This window comes from Globicephala melas, chromosome 16 (genome assembly GCF_963455315.2).
Source record: "Globicephala melas chromosome 16, mGloMel1.2, whole genome shotgun sequence".
Classification (NCBI taxonomy): Eukaryota; Metazoa; Chordata; class Mammalia; order Artiodactyla; family Delphinidae; genus Globicephala; species Globicephala melas.
The window spans coordinates 40,767,676-40,789,040 of NC_083329.1; the positions used below are offsets into that span (position 1 = coordinate 40,767,676).

Genomic DNA, 21,365 nt, shown 5'->3' on the forward strand with positions numbered 1-21,365 from the left:
TCTTTCCAAATAAGATTTGAGGTAGTATGTGACTTATTTAAATATTGTATGGTTCTCAAAAGTGAAAGGCATGATTTCAACTTTGTGATGCCATTTTATCTACTAAATTTGACACGTGTAAAACTCAATAAATATTAGTATGAGACAATGCTACTGGAATAGTCATGTATTTAATACATATATAGTAATATGGTGATATAGTGATACTCTGAATGAGGTAATTTTTCTAGATGATGGGAACATGATAGACAAAAACCATGTCATGTTGGTGCTTACATTATAATTTTAAAATCAAAAGTAACATATTTATACAGACTGATAAAATTTATGTATCACAATAAAAGTAAATTTATATAAAAAATAAAACCTTAAGATCTCAATTATTTATTCATTACTCAATTTTTATACTTTTTATTTTTATTCTTACAGTGAGTGCTCAACACAAAATGTTTTGACTTTATGATGGTGAGAATGTAATTAATTACTACAGAAGGTAATTGCAGATCTGTATGAAAGATGTGCTAAAGTTGCAAACGCAGGAAATTTCAATGAGACTATAATGGACCAAAATAATTAAGCCCTTAATATGAGGGCATATGTTGAATTAGTCATTTTTCTTAAATACGTAATTATCAAGAAATTACTTCCTCAGACCCATATAATTTTCTTCGTAATAATGGCAATCACATTATATCAGGGAATACTAAACCTATTATTATCATCACACACAAACATTAAGTAATTTGTTTTCAAGTACACAAAGATTTTTCTCCCTGATGTGGTTTCCAAAATTCTTTTAGCCAATGTCTTTGAAAGCAACTAATCTGATTTATTTTGTAAGAGTGTAATTCACAAATCGCCTAAGTATGATTTAGCAGAAGGGATTACTGTAAAGTGGTTTATACTGTTTATTGCAGCCATAATAACTTAAGGTTCTTTTTTTCTTTTTTTTTTTCCTTCTTATTGAATCTTAACCAGCTGCTAAGTTATCCTTAAAAGAGACTACTACAGGTCAAAAGCAATCTACAGATTCAATACAATCCCTATCAAGCTGTCAAGTGTTTGACATTTTTCACAGAACTAGAACAAAAATTTTACAATTTGGAAACACAAAAGACCCCAACTAGCCAAAACAATCTTAAGAAAGAAAAATGGAGCTGGAGGAATCAGGCTCCCGGACTTCAGACTATACTACAAAGCTACAGTAATCAAGACAGTATGGTACTAGCACAGAAACAGAAATATAGATCAATGGAACAGGATAGAAAGCCCAGAGATAAACCCACGCACCTATGGTCACCTAATCTATGACAAAGGAGGCAAGAATATACAATGGAGAAGAGACACCCTCTTTAATAAGTGGTGCTGGGAAAACTGGACAGCTACATGTAAAAGAATGAAATTAGAACACTCCTTAACACTATACACAAAAATAAACTCAAAATGGATTAAAGACCTAAATGTAAGACCAGACACTATAAAACTCTTAGAGGAAAACATAGGCAGAACACTCTTTGACATACATCACAGCATGATCCTTTTTGACCCACCTCCTAGGGAAATGGAAATAAAAACAAAAATAAACAAATGGGACCTAATGAAAGTTAAAAGCTTTTGCACAGCACAGGAAAACATAAACAAGACGAAAAATCAACCCTCAGAAGGGGAGAAAATATTTTCAAGTGAAGCAACTGACAAAGGGTTAATCTCCAAAACATACAAGCAGCTCATGCAGCTCAATATCAAAAAACAACCCAATCCAAAAATGGGTGAAAGACCTAAACAGACACGTCTCCAAAGAAGATATTCAGATTGCCAGCAAGCACATAAAAGGATGCTCAATATCATTAATCATTGGAGAAATGCAAATCAAATCTACAGTGAGGTATCACCTCAAATCAGTTAGAATGGCCATCATCAAAAAATCTACAAACCATAAATGCTGGAGAGGGTGTAGAGAAAAGGGAACCTTCTTGCACTGTTGGTGGGAATGTAAATTGATACAGCCACTATGGAGACAGTGTAGAGGTTCCTTAAAAACCTAAAAATAGGGCTTCCCTGGTGGCACAGTGGTTGAGAGTCCGCCTGCCGATGCGGGAGGCGCAGGTTCGTGCCCCGGTCCGGGAGGATCCCGCGTGCCGCAGAGCGGCTGGGCCCGTGAGCCGTGGCCGCTGAGCCTGTGCGTCCGGAGCCTGTGCTCCGCAGCGGGAGAGGCCACAGCGGTGAGAGGTCCACGTACCGCAAAAAAAAAAAAAAAAAAAAAAAAAAAAAACTAAAAATAGAACTACCATATGACCCAGCAATCCCACTACTGGGCATACACCCTGAGAAAACTATATTTCAAAGAGAAACATGTACCACAATGTTCATTGCAGCACTATTTACAATAGCCTGGACATGGAAGCAACCTAAGTGTCCATCGACAGATGAATGGATAAAGAAGATGTGGCACATATATACAATGGAATATTACTCAGCCATAAAAAGAAACAAAATTGAGTTATTTGTAGTGAGGTGGATGGACCTAGAGTCTGTCATACAGAGTGAAGTAAGTCAGAAAGAGAAAAACAAATATCATATGTTAACGCATATATAAAAAAATGGAATCTAAAAAAAAAAAAATGGTTCTGATGAACCTTGGGGCAGGACAGGAATAAAGACCCAGACTTAGAGAATGGACTTGAGGACACAGGGAGGGGGAAGGGTAAGCTGGGATGAAGTGAAAGAGTAGCATTGACATATATACACTACCAAATGTAAAATAGATACCTAGTGGGAAGCAGCTGCATGGCACAGGGAGATCAGCTCGGTGTTTTGCAACCACCTAGAAGGGTGGGATAGGGAGGGTGGGAGGGAGGCGCAAGAGGGAGGGGATATGGGGATATATGTATACATGTAACTGTTTCACTTTGTTATACAGCAGAAACTAACACAACATTGTAAAGCGATTATACTCTAATAAAGATGTTAAAAAAAGAAAAACTACAGGTCAAACTCTCCATGTAATCACTGAAAAGATCCTGTGCTTTTCTTTTTTCTCTCCTCTTCCCTGATTTTTAACACCTGAAGTGATTACTATGTTTTGACAACATAGTGAGTCATCACTCTTATAGGCAAATTCCTTATGACAGATGTCACTGATTTAATGCAATGTCTATGCATAATTCAGTTTCTGCAGATATGGTATTAGCATAGCCATTAAAGATTCTAAGAAATATTTGCTGCCAGATTATTTACCACAATCTCTCTTGGGAAACATGTTTTTCAATGGTAAACTTAAACTAAATACCTAATGACATCAAATAACAAATAATATAATCCTTATAAAATTTCTTTATATAGATAAGGTTTTTTTAAATTTATAAACATAATAGTGGGCTCACATTCAACTTCCCTCACAAAAACCAACTCGCAAAACCAAAGGAACATAAATATAGGTACGAACCTGAACTGGTGTTAGTAATTAGTTATTTGTTTTCTCCGCCTTGAAACCCTCCCAGTTTTCTTATGATGAAATAAGAAATCTTGGCACTGTTTTCATGCCTTCAGAGTCCATAGGATCTGACTCAGGTTTACCTCTCTAGCCTCCTGAAAAAAATTGCTTTCTTTTGGTTTTTGAAACCTATTTTTCTTTCTTCCGCTTTAGGGAATAATTTTTCTGCCATGCCACTTTGCCTTGGAAACACCTCCTTATCTTGCAGACCTCAGCTCTGAGTCATTTCCTCCAAGAACGTTCCTTCTTTGACAATCCAGACAAAATCAGGCTCTCTCTCATCTGGTTTTACAGCACCCTGAAGATATATTTCTTAGAGCGTTTCAGTTTGTCATTTCTATTTACTTGATTGGTTTCGATTAATTTCTATGTCTTTAAGTTTACAGTTCTAAGGCTTCATGACAATTTTAATCCTCAATACTTAATGCACGATGCTTAAATAACACTGGATGCACACACATGCAATAAACATTGAGGAATATGTACTTTGTTTGGATCACAGGGACAGAGATTAAAGTTAAATATAATCCATAGTTTATGGAGCATTTTTATCAATGGATCTGCTAGGCATATTTACCTCTCATTCCCCTATTTCCTTTCATGCTCACACCTCAGTTCAACCTCCTTTTCCCTTCAAAGAAAACCATTGTAATGCATTTAAAGAGTGTCTTTTAACTAGACTGTTGTGGTATCATTGTTCAGCAATATCCACTTCTTTTTCCTCTACTTCATGCCCCATTGACTTTGCTCTTGGTCATGAGACTTGCTTTGGTCAGTGGGATGTGAAGAATTGTGATACACAACCAGAAGCTTTACGTGTGATCATGTGGTTAGGAAAGTTCTCCTGTGTTCCTGTCCTTCACTGTGTGAAGAGCAGACCTACTTAGTAATGGATTCCTGAAGGAGGAGGCATGTGGAATTGACATGAGTCCAACCCAACCTTCAGCCTGAAACCAAGGCCAGCCAATCCCTGGCTGCCTCAAAGATCCATGAATAAAAATATAAATCTTTTTTAGAGTGAATGAGTGGTATTTTGGTATTGTTAACTATGCAGCATTTTAGTAAGAAAACCTAGTTCATGTTATTGTGTGCATTTTTGTTTTCTGGTTTTTTTTAACTTTACATAATGTATTATTTTCTTTTTCTCACTGTTTTCACTAAGTATTAGGTTCTTACATTCCATTCTCATTGCTATGTGTTCATAAAATACTGCTGTGCTAGAAGTTCACAGGATACTTCCCACTTCTAGGCATGTATCTAAAAATGATTGAAATCAGAATCTTAAAGAGGTATTTGCCCTACAATGTTTATTGAAGCATTATTCACAATAGCCAAGATAAGGAAATAACCTAACTGTCCATCAGTGGATGAGTAGATAAAGAAAATGTGTCATATACATACAATGGAATATTATGCAGCCTTAAAAAATAATAAAGTTCTGCAATTTGTGACAACATGGATGAACCTTGTGGATATTATGCTAAGTGAAATAAGCCAGTCACAGAATGGCACATAACTGCATGATTCCATTTAGACGAGGTATTTAAAATAAACTGAAAAAAGCTAAGAATAGAATTGTGGTTACTTGGGGGAAGGGAGGAATGGAGAGTTGCTGTTCAAAGGGTATAAAGTTTCATTTATGTTATTTTTGTTCTCATTTTACAAATGTGAGAACTAAGGAGCAGAGTGACTAAGCAAATTGTCCAGGGCCACAAGAGCAGTCAGTAGGAACTTTAGGAGTAGAAACCAGCCAGTCTCACTCCAAAACCTTTACTGTTGAAGCCATGTAAATCTTTCCTGGGCTGATGAACCACATACACAAGTTTGCAGATTGCAAGGGGCCATCATATACCAGACACATTAATACAGAGCAAGGGATATCTAAATATTTACTAGTGAAAACATTTAAGTTCCGGAATAGGGAGTCTTATAAGCAGAAACAAACAAACAAAAACCTAAAAATTAAAAAATATATATAGCCTAGTACTTCTACAGTGTTAAAAACCAGAAAATAGTGGAAAATCCTATGTATGTTTTTAAAGGGCAGAAGTTTGAACCCAAGACTCTAAGTAGTTGTAAACGTGTCCAAGAAATATAATTTAAATTCCATAAATAATTTCTGTGGAGAATGCACATAAGTAATTCTTCAAAGAAAATGTAAATAATAAACTGATAGTCTCAAAAACAAAAGCAAAAATGATGTATATATAAATGTTACACTCCAAAATAACTCAGACACATGAAAAATCAAAGGGTAAGGAAACTGCAGGAGAGCAGAGGACAATTTACCATGAAGGTTACTCATGAGTTTCTAATCAACAGAACAATGGTCCTTCACTTAGCTTGATTTCACTCTCCTTGCCCTGTCTGGAAAAAAAAAGAAAACAAAACAAAACAAAAAAACCCTTTACCATTTATTTTCTTTCTCTGCATTGAAAATTTCTTCTGAACCACATCACTGGCAGACTGCTCTTCTATGCTCTTAGTCTTTCTTTTCTCTCACTCTTTCCACACTTCAGCTCTTGGCCCATCCTCAAAAGGGCATAACCTGAGGATTTATTTCCAAGTTTTTGTTTTATCTGATTATGCTTTCTCTCTTGGAGCATGTTATTTACTCTCATAGCTTCAGCTTGCATTTAGGTGTTTCCTCTTCCACAATTTTTCCTGTGCTCCTAATCCCATGTTTTCTACCTGATCCATCCTGGCTTCAGATCAAAGCAGCTGTGGCAACCCAGTATCTGCCTCAGGCCTTCTTCATGGACTTCTTCATATTGTTCATCTGTGCAAAGGAATCTTGGCACCATCCTGCCATCTGCCTCCAGCCTCCTGTCAGCACTAGAGGCTATGTATTCTTTAGTTTGAGGCACGTATAACTCTGGGAAAGAGATAAGCTTCCTGCCAGCTCTGGCACTATGATTCCTGGGTAGATCTGGTGAGTATTACTCCTTCACTAGTCATGTCCTGGCTTAGTCCTCTGAGCCTCCTTGCTCAGGGAAGGAAATCAGACAACTTCTATCATTCTGTAGATAAACTTAGATATTTTGAAATCATTTAAAATTTAATTTGTCCTAGTTTGATCTCATTATTTTCTCCTTAAATGGCTTTCTTTTCTATCTTATTTCTATCAACTAAGATCATGAATATCTTTAACACTCCAGCTAGAAACTCTTGATTCACTTTTTGATTGTGCTTTTATTCTGTCTGTGATCTTCAACCATCCTGCTCAGTCACTATTAATTTTTCCATTTCAATGGCTTTTAAGTATTTCTGTTTTCTCCATTTCCCTTGTCCACCTTGTTTTTTTCATACTTAAATGAAAGCTATAGCTGCTAACTTATCTTCTGGTTTTCATTTATTATCTCATCCAATGAAGACTACATATCACAGGAAATAAATATTCTAATATGTAGCTTTGATTCTGTCATCGCCCTGTTTGTAAGTCTTTAGTAACCTTCCATTTTCTATATAATAAAATGGGTTTGTAAAACCATATCTGCTGCATTTCCTGTCTACAAATGAGTCTCTAAGACAGCCCTAATATGTTCTTTTAAGTAGTTAATACTAATTGAATCATAGTTCAAATCATGTTACCCAAATTTATGAACACATGATGAATATTTCGACTCTGTAATTTTTGAATATATTTCCTCTGCTAGTTTCTTCTACTCTCACTTAAATGAATCTCCTATATTCTGGAAAAGTTGAGTTCCTGTCCACAGCAGGCTCAGACTACACCAGGACACATTCACTTGTCTATTCTTGGCACCTTTCTTACACACTGTCATGGCTCTATAGTGTCATATTCTTATTGTTAAGTCCACCATAAATGTTTTCTTATTGGCTGATTGATTCAACAGTATTACGAAGTGTCCATGTTGCAACAAGCACATTTGACTGCTGGTCTACTGTCCACGCATTCAAGGATACGGAAGAACTGTGAAGTGGGTAATGATAAGACCTGAAGATAACAGTAGGATGGCTTTGAGGGTGTTAAAGCCAAGAATCCAGATTATAAGAAGCCAAGATACTCTTTTAGAGGGTCTCTTCCCATTTCCTCTGGCAAGAAATTCAAAATAAAGCACATTATTTAAGCCATAAGGGAGACCTATGAGTGAGCCCCAGAGGCAGCTTGTTATATTTCACTCAATTCCCTTGGAAACCTCTCTTGTTGCAACGTATTGGGATCCTAATCCCATGAGGTTTATTCTCATCAAAAATAAAAATAAAAAAGACATATCACTGGATGACACTTTTGTAAAGGTTAAAAAAAACCTAAATTTTATAGACATCACTACTTAAAAGAAAAACACCCTGTTAGCCCTGATAGGCATTGCAGTTTCTGAATTAGAAGAAAAGTATTTGCATCTGAAACAGTTAAATCTAATATTGATCTCAAGTAACGTTAACAGTATATTTGGTCTTGAAAAGAATCTATAAGCCACAAAACAAAAGAAAATGACACAGATTCTTAAAACACTTAGATAAGCCTTTTCTAGACATAATCATGTATAAACTGTCTCATAAAACCTTGTCTTTTGTATTCATTTACACTTTCAAATCTAATTATAACCCACTGTCATTCTAAAGATCAAGTCCCAACTGTTTCATTGTGTGAATTTTTTCTAATTAAGTATGTGAGACCAAAGGGACTCAGGCTGGGCTACCTCATTTCAATATTCACAAGCAGACATGACTCGTGAAAATAGTTCTTGATTATTTCCCTAACAGCTTTGATGTGAAGGAAAAAACCCACTGAGCTACATACATTCCCCCAACATGCTCCAGGGTCGGCAAATGTGGTTATTAGGCACTGATCTTTAAAACCAGAGTTTACGCTACATTGCTAGCAATAACCTAAATCAATACAGCAAAACAACACAAACCAGTATGTGATGAGTGATGAAAAACAGATCTGCAGATATAGCAATGGAAAATAATACAGAACAGCCATATTATCTGGAGATAAAAATACAACCTTATGACACTCCTAGCCCTGAACAGTTTCAACTATTGCACACAAAGGCAGCAAACAGCAAATCATGGATAAAGACGATGCTGTTTTTATTCTACTGTTATGCCCTCCGCTAATAGATTGCAACATAATGACTAGGCAGAGGGTTAAGCATTTTGAGAATATCGCCATAATTACCTTGCATTATTTGGTGACATCATGACATTTTAAGTCATGCATCATGGAAAAGAAAAACTGACCATCTTTTTTACTCTCTAGAGATCAACAAAAGTATCCTCAAATGACAGAAAAAGGATGTTAAATCCACCTGTGCAATCACTTTAAAAATAATTCCTCAGAAGAGACTTCAGGCACGTACACACAAAGAGGAAAGACCACATGGGGACATAGTGCAAAAGTGGCCACCAGCAAGCTAAGAAAAGATGCCTCAGAAAGAACCAAACCCACCTCCATCTTGACTTTGGACTTCCAGCCTCCAAGTCTGAGGCTTCCGGGAAGATGGTGTCAGAATAAGATGCGGAGATCACCTTCCTCCCCACAGATACAACAGAAATACATCTACACGTGGAACAACTCCTACAGAACAACTACTGAACACTGGCAGAAGGCCTCAGACCTCCCAAAAGGCAAGGAAACCCCCACCCCTGCCACGTACCTGGGTAGGGCAAAAGAAAACAGAATAAACAGAGACAAAAGGATAGGGACGGGACCTGCACCAGTGGGAGGGAGCTGTGAAGGAGGAAAGGTTCCCACACACTAGAGGCCCCTTCGCTGGCAGAGACTTCGGAGCCACGGAGGAGAGCACAGGAACAGGGGTGCGGAGGGCAAAGCGGGGAGATTCCCGCACAGAGGATCAGGGCCAACCGGCACTCACCAGCCCGAGAGGCTTGTCTGCTCACCCGCCGGGGCGGGCGGGGCTGGGAGCTGAGGCTCCGGCTTCGGTCGGAGCACAGGGAGAGGACTGGGGTTGGCGGCCTGAACACTGCCTGAAGGGGTTAGTGCGCCACAGCTAGCCCGGAGGGAGTCTGGAAAAAAGTCTCGAGCTCCCGAAGAGGCAAGAGACTTTTTCTTACCTCTTTGTTTCCTGCTGCACGAGGAGAGGGGATTAACAGCGCTGCTTAAAGGAGCTCCAGAGACGGGAGCCAGCCGAGGCTAAAAGCGCGGACCCCAGAGACGGGCATGAGACGCTAAAGCTGCTGCTGCCGCCACCAAGAAGCCTGTGTGTGAGCACAGGCCACTATCCACACCCCGCTTCCGGGGAGCCTGTGCAGCCCGCCACTGCCAGAGTCCCGGGATCCAGGGTCAACTCCTCCTGGAGAACACACAGCGCGCCTCAGGCTGGTGCAATGTCACGCTGGCCTCTGCCGCCGCCGCAGGCCCGCCCCGCACGCCGTGACCCTCCCTCCCCCCACCCCGGCCTGAGTGAGCCAGAGCCACCAAATCAGCAGCTCCTTTAACCCCGTCCTGTCTAGCGAAGAACAGACTCCCTACGGCGACCTACACGCAGAGGCGGGGCCAAATCCAAAGCTGAGCCCCTGGGAGCTGTGAGAACAAAGAAGAGAAAGGGAAATCTCTCCCAGCAGCCTCAGAAGCAGCGGATTAAAGCTCCACAATCAACTTGATATACCCTGCATCTGTGGAATACCTGAATAGACAACGAATCATCCCAAATTAAGGAAGTGGACTTTCAGAGCAAAATTTATGATTTTTTCCCCTTTTCCTCTTCTTGTGAGTGTGTATGTGGATGCTTCTGTGGGAGATTTTGTCTGTATAGCTTTGCTTCCACCATTAGTCCTAGGGTTCTATCCGTCCATTTTTTTTTTAATTCTTTTTTCCTCTTAATAATTATTTTTTTATTTTAATAACTTTATTATATTTTATCTTACTTTATTTTACTTAATCTCCTTTCTTTTCTTCCTTCCGTCCCTCCTTCCTTCCTTCCTTCCTCCCTCCCTCCCTCGCTTCTTTCTTTCTTTTTCTTTCTTTCTTTCTTTCTTTCTACTAATTCTCTCTTTCTACTTTTTCTCCCTTTTATTCTGAGCCGTGTGGATGAAAGGCTCTTGGTGCTACAGCCAGGAGTCAGTGCTGTGCCTCTGAGGTGGGAGAGCCAACTTCAGGACACTGTCCACAAGAGACCTCCCAGCTCCACATAATATCAAATGGCAAAAAACTCCCAGAGATCTCCATCTCAACACCAGCACCCAGCTTCACTCAAGGACCAGCAAGCTACAGTGCTGGACATCCTATGCCAAACAACTAGCAAGACAGGAACACAACCCCACCCATTAGCAGAGAGGCTGCCTAAAATCATAATAAGTCCACAGACACCCCAAAACACACCACCAGACGTGGACCTGCCCACCAGAACGACAAGATCCAGCCTCATGCACCAGAACACAGGCACTACTTCCCTCCACCAGGAAGCCTACACAACCCACTGAACCAACCTTAGCCACTGGGGACAGACACCAAAAACAACAGGAACTACGAACCTGCAGCCTGCAAAAAGGAGACCCCAAACACAGTAAGATAAGCAAAATGAGAAGACAGAAAACACACAGCAGATAAAGGAGAAAGATAAAAACCCACCAGACCTAACAAATGAAGAGGAAATAGGCAGTCTACCTGAAAAAGAATTCAGAATAATGATAGTAAAGATGATCCCAAATCTTGGAAATAGAATAGACAAAACGCAAGAAACATTTAACAAGGACCTAGAAGAACTAAAGGTGAAACAAACAACGATGAATAACACAATAAATGAAATGAAAAATACTCTAGATGGGATCAATAGCAGAATAACTGAGGCAGAAGAACGGATAAGTGACCTGGAGATAAAACAGTGGAAATAACTACTGCAGAGCAGAGTAAAGAAAAAAGAATGAAAAGAACTGAGGACAGTCTCAGAGACCTCTGGGACAACATCAAACACACCAACATTCGAATTATAGGGGTTCCAGAAGAAGAAGAGAAAAAGAAAGGGACTGAGAAAATATTTGAAGAGATTATAGTTGAAAACTTCCCTAACATGGGAAAGGCAATAGTTAATCTACTCCAGGAAGAACAGAGAGTCCCATACAGGATAAATCCAAGGAGAAATACGTCAAGACACATATTAATCAAACTGTCAAAAATTAAATACAAAGAAAACATATTAAAAGCAGCAAAGGAAAAACAACAAATAACACACAAGGGAATCCCCGTAAGGTTAACAGCTGATATTTCCGCAGAAACTCTGCAGGCCAGAAGGGACTGGCAGGACATATTTAAAGTAATGAAGGAGAAAAACCTGCAACCAAGATTACTCTACCCAGCAAGGATCTCATTCAGATTTAATGGAGAAATTAAAACCTTTACAGACAAGCAAAAGCTGAGAGAGTTCAGCACCACCAAACCAGCTTTTCAGCAACTGCTAAAGGAACTTCTCTAAGCAAGAAACACAAGAGAAGGAAAAGACCTACAATAACGAACCCAAAACAATTAAGAAAATGGGAATAGGAACATACATATCGATAATTACCTTAAATGTAAATGGACTAAATGCTCCCACCAAAAGACACAGATTGGCTGAATGGATACAAAACAAGACCCATATATTTGCTGTCTACAAGAGACCCACTTCAGACCTAGAGACACATGCAGACTGAAAGTGAGGGGATGGAAAATGATATTTCATGCAAATGGAAACCAAAAGAAAGCAGGAGTAGCAATTCTCATATCACACAAAATAGACTTAAAAATAAAGACTATTAGAAGAGACAAAGAAGGACACTATATAATGATCAAGGGATCGATCCAAGAAGACGATATAACAATTGTAAATATTTATGCACCCAACATAGGAGCACCTCAATACATAAGGCAAATACTAACAGCCATAAAAGGGGAAATCAACAGTAACACATTCATAGTAGGGGCTTTAACACCCCACTTTCACCAATGGACAGATCATCCAAAATGAAAATAAATAAGGAGACACAAGCTTTAAATGATACATTAAACAAGATAGACTTAATTGATATTTATAGGACATTGCATCCAAAAACAATAGAATACACATTTTTCTCAAGTGCTCATGGAACATTCTCCAGGATAGATCATATCTTGGGTCACAAATCAAGCCTTGGTAAATTTAAGAAAATTGAAATTGTATCAAGTATCTTTTCTGACCACAACGCTATGAGACTAGATATCAATTACAGGAAAAGATCTGTAAAAAATACAAACACATGGAGGCTAAACAATACACTACTTAATAACGAAGTGATCACTGAAGAAATCAAAGAAGAAATTAAAAAATACCTAGAAACAAATGACAATGGAGACACGACGACTCAAAATCTATGGGATGCAGCAAAAGCAGTTCTAAGAGGGACGTTTATAGCAATACAATCCTACCTTAAGAAACAGGAAACATCTCGAATAAACAACCTAACCTTGCACCTAAAGCAATTAGTGAAAGAAGAACAAAAAACCCGCAAATTTAGCAGAAGGAAAGAAATCATAAAGATCAGAGCAGAAATAAATGAAAAAGAAATGAAGGAAACGATAGCAAAGATCAATAAAACTAAAAGCTGGTTCTTTGAGAAGATAAACAAAATTTATAAACCATTAGCCAGTCTCATCAAGCAAAAAAGGGAGAAGACTCAATAAGATTAGAAATGAAAAAGGCGAAGTAACAACTGACACTGCAGAAATACAAAACATCATGAGAGATTATTACAAGCAACTCTATGCCAATAAAATGGACAACCAGGAAGAAATGGACAAATTCTTAGAAATGCACAACCTGCCAAGACTGAATCAGGAAGAAACAGAAAATATGAACAGACCAATCACAAGCACTGAAATTGAAACTGTGATTAAAAATCTTCCAACAAACAAAAGCCCAGGACCAGATGGCTTCACAGGCGAATTCTATCAAACATTTAGAGAAGAGCTAACACTTATCCTTCTCAAATTCTTCCAAAATATAGCAGAGGGAGGAACACTCCCAAACTCATTCTATGAGGCCACAATCACCCTGATACCAAAACCAGACAAGGATGTCACAAAGAAAGAAAACTACAGGCCAATACCACTGATGAACATAGATGCAAAAATCCTCAACAAAATACTAACAAAAAGAATCCAACAGCACATTAAACGGATCATACACCATGATCAAGTGGGGGATATTCCAGGAATGCAAGGATTCTTCAATATATGCAAATCAATCAACGTGATACACCATATTAACAAATTGAAGGAGAAAAACCATATGTTCATCTCAATAGATGCAGAGAAAGCTTTCGACAAAATTCAACACCCATTTATGATAAAAAACCTGCAGAAAGTAGGCATAGAGGGAACTTTCCTCAACATAATAAAGGCCATATATGACAAGCCCATAGCAAACATCATCCTCAATGGTGAAAAACTGAAAGCATTTCCACTAAGATCAGGAACAAGACAAGGTTGCCCACTCTCACCACTCTTATGCAACATAGTTTTGGAAGTTTTAGCCACAGCAATCAGAGAAGAAAAGGAAATAAAAGGAATCCAAATCAGAAAAGAAAAAGTAAAGCTGTCACTGTTTGCAGATGACATGATCCTATACATAGAGAATCCTAAAGATGCTACCAGAAAACTACTAGAGCTAATCAATGAATTTGGTAAAGTTGCAGGATACAAAATTAATGCACAGAAGTCTCTGGCATTCCTATACACTAATGATGAAAAATCTGAAAGTGAAATTAAGAAAACACTCCCATTTACCATTGCAACAAAAAGAATAAAATATCTAGGAATAAACCTACCTAAGGAGACAAAAGACCTGTATGCAGAAAATTATAAGACACTGATGAAAGAAATCAAAGATGATACAAATAGATGTATCAAACTACCACTGGCATTTTTCACAGAACTAGAACAAAAACTTTCACAATTTGTATGGAAACACAAAAGACCCCGAATAGCCAAAGCAATCTTGAGAACGAAAAACGGAGCTGGAGGAAATCAGACTCCCTGACTTCAGACTACACTACAAAGCTACAGTAATCAAACCAGTATGGTACTGGCACAAAAACAGAAAGATAGATCAATGGAACAGGATAGAAAGCCCAGAGATAAACACACGCACATATGGTCACCTTATCTTTGATAAAGGAGGCAGGAATGTACAGTGGAAAAAGGACAGCCCCTTCAATAAGTGGTGCTGGGAAAACTGGACAGGTACATGTAAAAGTATGAGATTAGATCACTCCCTAACACCATACACAAAAATAAGCTCAAAATGGATTAAAGACGTAAATGTAAGGCCAGAAACTATCAAACTATTAGAGGAAAACATAGGCAGAACACTCTAGGACATACATCACAGCAAGATCCTTTTTGACCCACCTCCTAGAGAAATGGAAATAAAAACAAAAATAAACAAATGGGACCTAATGAAACGTCAAAGCTTTTGCACAGCAAAGGAAACCATAAACAAGACCAAAAGACAACCCTCAGAATGGGAGAAAATATTTTCAAATGAAGCAACTGACAAAGGATTAATCTCCAAAATTTATAAGCAGCTCATGCAGCTCAATAACAAAAAAACAAACAACCCAATCCAAAAATGGGCAGAAGACCTAAATAGACATTTCTCCAAAGAAGATATACAGACTGCCAACAAACACATGAAAGAATGCTCAACATCATTAATCATTAGAGAAATGCAAATCAAAACTATGAGATATCATCTCACACCGGTCAGAATGGCCATCATCAAAAAATCTAGAAACAATAAATGCTGGAGAGGGTGTGGAGAAAAGGGAACCCTCTTGCACTGCTGGTGGGAATGTAAATTCATACAGCCACTGTGGAGAACAGTATGGAGGTTCCTTAAAAAACTAAAAACAGAACTACCATATGACCCAGCAATCCCACTACTGGGCATACACCCTGAGAAAACCATAATTCCAAAAGAGTCATGTACCAAAATGTTCATTGCAGCTCTATTTACAATAGCCCGGAGATGGAAACAACCTAAGTGTCCATCATCGGATGAATGGATAAAGAAGATGTGGCACATATATACAATGGAATATTACTCAGCCATAAAAAGAAATGAAATTGAGCTATTTGTAATGAGGTGGATAGACCTAGAGTCTGTCATACAGAGTGAAGTAAGTCAGAAAGAGAAAGACAAATACTGTATGCTAACACATATATATGGAATTTAAGAAAAAAAATTTCATGAAGACCCTAAGGGTTAGACAGCAATAAATACACAGACCTACTAGAGAATGAACTTGAGGATATGGGGAGGGGGAAGGGTAAGCTGTGACAAAGCGAGAGAGAGGCATGGACATATATACACTACCAAATGTAAGGTAGCTAGCTAGTGGGAAGCAGCCGCATAGCACAGGGAGATCAGCTCGGTGCTTTGTGACCACCTGGAGGGGTGGGATAGGGAGGCTGGGAGGGAGGGAGACGCAAGAGGGAAGAGATATGGGAACATATGTATATGTATAACTGATTCATTTTGTTATAAAGCAGAAACTAACACACCATTGTAAAGCAATTATACTCCAATAAAGACGTAAATAATAATAATAATAATTCCTCAGGTAGCTTGTCTGTACTCTGAAAGGATAGTATTGCTCTCAAAATCTCAGCAGAGGGGGAAAAAATTACCTCACAGCTGCAATTATTATGCCTTTATAAAAATACTTTCTGAAAAAAAATGTGTAGTGAGAATACTCATTGATGTTTAAAGCCAGTTACTATGAGAACTTACAAGATCTTTTTCATGGAGCACATTCACTTCATAAATTGATACTGAAACCTAAAAAAGAAGTCTTCAATATATAAATATTTCTCACATGAATATATGCAAATAAGAAAGTTTGTCAAAATTGCTAATATTAAACATGCTCCAAGTACTGACTTACTTTAAACAAGAATCTTATAAATTCCTCAAATGCATTAAATGGAAATAATGACACAACGAGACGATATTCCTCCGTGGGTTCCATACTTCTTGGAAATTAGCAAAATGAGCTTCATTTATTTATCCAAATTTTTCCACGTCTATATGCTCACGAAGGACACTATTCTGTGAGGCATTTACCCTGCCCACAAAGAGACCTCTTGTATCATGGGGTTTGGCCACAGCTTCAGAAAGAATAAAAATATGCAAATGGAAAATTAAACTTGCAGTTTTGTTTTGTGAAAGTTTGGAGTGAGAAGTCTCTAGTGAGCAGAAAGAAAAGGTTAGCAATTTTTAATATCCAAAATGATCAGTCATTCACTATACACGTCTCCGGTGAACTACATAATGTCAATGGTGTCACAAAAGCAAGGCAGAAAATGAAAGTCCTAACAGCTTTAATTCAGGGGGAAAAAAATCCCTGGAAGATGTTTTTCTCCCTCTAGATCACTTCAGGTTTACACAACATGCATTTTATAATTCTTAATTTACGTTTGGCAAGAATGTTCTCTCTGGCTTTAAGACCTTACCCATTTCTCCATCTGATATTTTGTGGTTGCAATTTTCTAGTTTAAAATGGGTGGTTCTCATTTCATTCGCAAGAAACATGATGCCTTGAAAAAGATGTGGTCAACCTCTAGAGATGCACATTATTATTGCAGAATTGTAACAATACCTACTTATATGAGGGAACAGAAGCAGCGCTTAGCATTATATATATATATCACTGCAGTTAATTCTTACAGCCCTCAAATGGCTATACTTAGGCTTGGAGACAATAAGAAACTTGCCCAGGGTCACAAATAACTAAATTTCTGAAGATCTGGCACATTTTGACAATTCTAAAGAGCACAGAAATAACTGCTTATTTATTCATTTATTCAGTTATTCAACAAGCATTTGCTACTAAGTACCAAACATAATTAGATGTGGGAAAACAAACTGGAATAAGTTTGGATTCTTTCCCTCAAGGAAATTACCTTCTAGTTTGGAAGAGAGACCATTAAATAAACACAGTGTTACCCATAGATACTCACAGCCCTAAGTAGTGGAACTGACATAAGAGCCCTGAAGGATATGAAATTGAAACTATCTTCCTCTAATTAATAAATATTTACAATAGTAACAGAATAGAAAACACTTGGCAAGCTCATCCAAAAAATACTGATTTTGATTTGTGGTACTTACATAAAATAATAAAAGTGAACTCAGTCATAACATTTTGAAAGCTGTATCATTTTTATTTTCTTAAAAATTTCATGGAATTGAGCTTTTATTGAGCACCTACAGATTGGTGTAGGTGCACCCAAATTGTAACTATGCTAATTTAAGGGACACAATTTGCAGCAATGATGGAAAACTTAATGCTGAATACTAGTTATTCCAAACGATTGCTAGTGTTTCAAGGATCGAAACTAAGTCTGATAAAATTTATATTTGTTAGCTGAAATAAGCATGCTCAGCATTCCAGTTGAATGACTGGCATCCACCTTTCATATACTGAAAAGCCAGCATTAGACATTAACTGTTCAAAAAAAAAATACTATTAGGAATGCAAACCTCAGAGCTTCTTCCAAAGAAATATAGCATTTGAGCCTGCTAAGTTTCTGTAAACGGGCTTAGGGAGTAAAAAGTAGGCCTTCTCTCTAGGTAAATACTGTAGAGAAGTAATATAACTTATTTAGAAAACAGACAACAGACCAAGACAGCTTCTTTCACATCAGTGCAGTGACTGAATGTCAAACTAGGTACTAAGGTCACGGTGTCACATGTGAAGTGAGGATTTTGCCATCCATGCTAAGGCTTTGAGGTCTATCCCACATAGGTAAACAGCAGGCCTACTTTTAGTCTCTCATCATTAGTGCCATTAAGCTTAACACTATCTTAAATTCTGTGCTAATGAAAATTTCTTAGAAATATTAGTATTTTAAGATGCTGTGTTGGCTTATGACAGGGTTCACGGCAGTCTGCCCAAAATATGCCACTTGGGCATATTGATTATTTTGAATTAAAGTTACTTAAGAAACAGTCAGTATAAGATGGACACTCTGACTCCTCTTTGTCCCCCTGAAAGCAGGAAATAAATCTCCCATGTGAAAGGTATCCTGCCTGCACCAGGAGAAAGGAAGAAATCCTTACTACCAGAGATAGGGAATTCAAAGACAAGAAGGCCGTGTAAGCAAACCTTTTTACTTCTTTACTAAAATACTACCCCAAGCCCAAACCCCTTCATCTTGTCGGTTCTTCACAAATGTATTGTTTCTTGGTCTAAAAGGTATAAAAGCTGCCTACTTTAGTCACTTATTTGAGCATCATATTTTTATGAGCTCTGGTACAAATTTAAATTTGTTTTTCTCCTGTTAATCTGTCTTATGTCAATTTAATTATTAGACCAGCCAGAGAGCCTAGAGGGGAAGAAAGGAAAAGTTTTCCTCCCCTACATGTACGCTCATTCAATACAGTGCTTTTTAGTTTCTATGTGCAGTTCTGCTTTTCCTATGAGATTGTCAGTTTCTGGACAGCAAAACCTGGTTAGCACAGTGATTACTATGGAGTTGGTGCTCAAAACACATCTTGAATAGAACTGAATTGTAGTCCTAATTTCAAAGTATTTTGTACCTCTGACAGTTTACTTAAAAAGCAGACAAAACACCAATTTCACATCGACCATCTCTATTGGTATGTCCAAGGCTATGAATTTTTGCCTGTCGTATTTCCCAAGATTCAATAAATCAGTTTCAAAGACATTTTAACACACTTGAGAAAAGGAACTTCTGAGTGAAAGGTCATTGCTTTCATGTTAACATTATTATTTTTCAAGACGTCATAGTCACAAAAGACTTTATATGGCTTGTCACAACTGAAGCTGAAAAATGTTATGATTGCCATTTATATTTTATTAAATAAATAGCATTACATAAATACTGTTTATATTAGCAACACAAAACTGAATTTTTAAATCACTTATAAAATTGATGTCTTTTTCTATTTTCTTACTTTTCTAAAATGGTTTAACACTTTTAACATTTTTCTAGACTATATCAGCCACTGACTTGTACTTCAAGCTCACCCAAGGTAAAAAATTCAAATCTTCATCATTCAGCTATTATGAGAATAAATAGTTAATACCTATAACACCCTCAAGTTATTTACAGAAAGCATTTTTATACTGGTACTATTAGGTTTTTTTTGTTTGTTTGTTTGTTTTTTGCGGTACGCGGGCCTCTCACTGTTGTGGCCCCTCCCGTCGCAGAGTACAGGCTCCGGACGCGCAGGCCCAGCAGCCATGGCTCACGGGCCCAGCCGCTCCACGGCATGTGGGATCCCCCTGGACCGGGGCATGAACCCGCGTCCCCTGCATCGGCAGATGGACTCCCAACCACTGCGCCACCAGGGAAGCCCTATTAGTTTTATATGTTATTTTTAATACCTTAAGAAACAATATTCAGGAAAATTTACCTCACTTCTGCTATAATAATATTTTAATTAGGAACCCCCTGTCTTGAAAGACAATTTAGGGCATCTCAAAAGATGCCCTGAAATTCTGGATAATAAAAGAATCTATTAAATATGTTCTAAAAGCAATACAACTTTAGTTTACCAAAATTAACACATTCAATATAATATTATGTCATATGTTGATTTAGTGTTTGCTAACAAAATATGAATAAAATGTAAAATACCTAAGGATAAAATTTATCCAGGCTAAATTCAGCTTACAATATTCTAAATAAAGAACCTGAATGATATTGATTACAAATGTAGACAATTCTTTCTATACATATTTATCATTAGTACTAGATAAATTGATAAATAGTAAATGTTGAATCCCAGTAAAACAAAAACCGTATCCCTAATTGTCTAAGTTCAATAATAATTGCTTGAAATATGGTTTGTACCTGTGGATACAACAGGCAAGAGTACATCAAATGTATGTGAGTGAACAGAGTGGAACTCACACAGACTCACTGCACTGTCTTGGGAACTGGGTCATTTATAAGTGTTAAAGATTTTTCTCACTTTAGTTCAGGGTGTTAATCAACGTCTTCTACTTACAGGAGGGTCTGCATCTTCAGCATAAACGGTTGTGATAGGTGTACCCTTGGCGGCATCTGGAGCCACTATCCCTTTGTAGATCCGTTTACTAAATACTGGAGGATAATCATTCATATCCTGTAAAACACAATTAAGAATTTAGTTGCTTCTGTTGAAACCAGGTGAGGTACACAGTGACTAGACCGGCTCCATCTCTTCATATCACACAACCCGTTTGCCACTGTCAGCCTTCCATCCTCTCAATTCCATTACACTCACTTCAGAATGGCACCCCAGAGGAAATTGCCAGAGTTCCTATACAATATTAATGTGTGTGATACCTGCCCCATTCTACCAAAGGCCATTCTACTCAAGTAAAGAGTCTGTCACACACCCTGTGCTCCTCCAAATACATCTTTCAGATATTTGGAGTGATGTGTGAAGTTTTCTCTAAAGGTACTTCTAATGGTATGATGCAGTTTTGAACTTTGAAAAGTAGGAAAACATTCATAAAAGGTGCCCTTCTATGAGACAGGTGTAGAAGACAGTATTTTTGTTTGTTTTGTTGTTGGTGCTTTTAAAGAAAGCTCTTTAATGTTTCTGTTGCAATTGCAAATTCTTTGTATATATACTTAGCATAATAGTATGATTAGAACATTTCAAATGCAAATTGTGAAATATCCTTTTATGCCATCTTACATTTTTACAAACATAAAATGATTAAAGGATGTTTTCCCTGCACCACACTACAATAATGACACATAGGTTAGATGTTCCCAGTCAGAAAACAATTTTAATTTATTTAAAGATTTTTCAAAGTGATTTATATGCATCCTTTAAATTTTCACAATTCAATGATATAAATGCATTGCTATTATGTTTATTCATTAAATGATATTTATCAGGTT

The 21,365-nt window shown here is 37.6% G+C and overlaps 1 protein-coding gene across 1 annotated transcript in view; it reads right to left on the reverse strand.

Moving 5' to 3' along the window:
* The window catches only part of PCDH15 (protocadherin related 15), an 807,822-nt gene that overhangs the window by 142,373 nt on the left and 644,084 nt on the right, over positions 1-21,365 (reverse strand). Inside the window, exon 21 of the mRNA XM_060286024.1 lies at positions 20,479-20,595. Coding sequence (XP_060142007.1) covers positions 20,479-20,595 — 117 coding nt within the window. The remainder of the gene's footprint in view (positions 1-20,478; positions 20,596-21,365) is intronic.